General features: G+C 46.6%; 1 protein-coding gene across 1 annotated transcript in view; it reads right to left on the reverse strand.

The window, feature by feature from the left end:
• Positions 1-228: 228 nt before the first annotated feature.
• Positions 229-2580, reverse strand: part of LOC103609326 — a 5733-nt gene continuing 3381 nt past the window's right edge. Inside the window, 1 exon segment of the mRNA XM_008593658.1 lies at positions 229-2570. Coding sequence (XP_008591880.1) covers positions 229-2570 — 2342 coding nt within the window.

Consider the following 2580-nt stretch of genomic DNA (forward strand, 5'->3'; position numbering starts at 1 on the left):
TTAGGTTAAAAGCAAGTGACTTGGGAAAAGCCCCAGTAGCTAGGTTTACACCAGGTGTGCTAAAAGAACTTAAGACAAGGTGAGATGAATCCCCCACCTGGGTTATTTCCCAGGTAAAATTATAAACAGTATGGGGATTTGCAGTGACATGGTTTAAGGTTTGAACCAAAATATTCAAAACAGTTAACCAGAACATTTTGTAAGTCTTATCTTGAAAGGTGAGTCTGTTCATTGAACGGTCCATCGGTCTCCTGTAGCATCTTCGGTGGGCAGTGCAGGCTTTATGTGGGTCCAATGAATCCAGGCATCCTTTCCAGTGACCTTTTCTGCTGTTGGGGTGCTGAGGATCACCTGGAACGGTCTGGACCACCGGGGCTGGAGTGCTCCTGCAGTTAGTCGCTTGGCGTAAACTAGGTCCCCAGGCTGGAGAATGGGCACTTTGGCTTCCCATTCCTGCTTGGGAAAAGGGTCATTAGTAACATCAAGCTTATTCCAGATTTCTGAGAAAACCTGTTGGAGTGTTTGGAGTTCACCCAGTATGGGGGAGGGTAATCTCTGAATATTGGATTCATTTGCTATGGGCTTGGGCAATAGGGATGGTGGTCGCCCAAACAATATTTCAAAAGGCGTAAAATTTTCCTTGTAAGGGATATTCCTAATTCTTAACAGAGTGAAGGGAAGGAGGTCTGCCCAGTTTTCGCCAGTCTCTAAGTGGAGTTTTGCCAACATTTCTTTTAAAGTTCTATTCATCCTTTCTACCTGTCCCGAGCTCTGAGGCCTGTAAGCACAGTGTAATTTCCAAGTAATTCCCAGGCTCTGTGCCGTTTGTTGGGAAACTTTGGCTATGAAGGCTGGACCATTATCTGACCCGATTGTTATGGGGAGGCCGAATCGGGGTATGATTTCATATATGAATTTTTTGACAACTGTCTGAGCTGTCTCTGTTCTGGTTGGGAAAGCTTCTACCCATCCCGAGTAAGTATCCACACAAACAAGCAAATATTTGTATCCACACCTTCCTGGCGTGACCTCAGTGGAGTCGACTTCCCAATGTTCTCCAGCATATTCTCCTTTTTGTCGATTACCTTGCCAATTCTTAGCAATCTTTTTGGCATTTACTTGTGCACGTGAGAGACAATGTTGAGAGACAGTTTCTATTGCTCTTTGCATATTATTGAAGTTAAAATTTTTTCTCAACAAAGTGAATAATTTAGTTTTGCCCAAGTGGGTTGCCTTATGAGTGTCCCAAACTAGGCAGGCCCCCAAGTTTTCTGGTAACCAAAGTGTCCCATCTTTAGATTTAATCCATCCAGTGTTCTGGTCGGGTATTAACCCACGTTTCTCAGCCCCCTCTAGATCAGTTTCTGAGTAAGCTGGCTTGGCTGGCAGCTGGGGCTCCGGTAAAGCAGGCGCTATGGTTGTGATCCCCACTGGTTTTAAGGTGACTGCTTTTGCGGTTTGATCCGCAAAGTTATTCCCTAGTATTGTGGGAGAGTTCCCCCGTTGGTGTGCCTTACAATGGATGATGGCAACTTTGGTGGGGAGCCAGATAGCCTCTAATAAGGCCAGGATCTCTGGTACGTTCTTTATGGGTTTTCCTTCTGCTGTTAACAGCCCTCTCTCTATATATAAGGCCCCGTGTATGTGTGCCGTGGCAAAGGCATACCTGCTGTCTGTACAGATGTTCACTGTTTTCCCTTGGCTCAGCTGTCATGCCTTCGTGAGGGCAATGAGCTCTGCTTCTTGTGCTGATGTTCCTGGTCCCAGTGCTTGTGACCATGTAATGGCCTCTGTAGAGACCACCGCTGCTCCTGCACACCGGATCCCGTCAATCACGTAGCTACTCCCATCTGTGAACAAGGTTAGTTCTGCTCCTTCCCAAGGAGAGTCTTTTAAATCTGGCCAGGTCCCTTGGAAGGTAGACAGTACCTCCAGACAGTCATGTATGGGTATCTTTGGGTCTGGGTCAGGAAGCAATGTGGCAGGGTTTATAGTGGTTGCAGGATGAAATTTAATGCGCATTGGGTCTAACAGCAAGGCTTGGTAATGAGTCAGGCATGCGCCTGAGATCCATTTCCCAGGGGGAGTATTTAATAGAGTCTCAACCCCATGGGGAGAGGTTATTCCGAGCTCTTGCCCTAAGGTTAATTTGTTTGCCTCTTTAACAAGGAGGGCGGTGGCCACAGTTGCCCTTAAGCAGTTAGGCCATCCAGAGGCTACTGGATCTAACTTATGAGATAAGTAGGCTACTGGTCGTTTCCAGGGTCCTAAATCTTGGGTGAGGACTCCCTTGGCAATTCTCCTCCATTCTGCCATGAAGAGGGAAAATGGCTTATTTAAGTCCAGAAGGGCTAATGCTGGGGCCTGGGTGAGGGCGGATTTAAGGCTTTCAAAGGCCTTTTGTTGCTGCTCTGTCCAATTTATTCCCTCCCCAGGGCCCTTTATGTCCTCATATAGGGGTTGGGCTATTTCGGCAAAGTTTAAAATTCATAGTCTACAGTATCCCACAGCTCCGAGAAATTCCCATATTTGCCTCTTAGAAAGTGGCTGAGGTATTTGGAGAATAGCTTCTATTCATTT

Source organism: Galeopterus variegatus, unplaced genomic scaffold (assembly GCF_000696425.1).
Source record: "Galeopterus variegatus unplaced genomic scaffold, G_variegatus-3.0.2 Scaffold9481, whole genome shotgun sequence".
Lineage (NCBI taxonomy): Eukaryota > Metazoa > Chordata > Mammalia > Dermoptera > Cynocephalidae > Galeopterus > Galeopterus variegatus.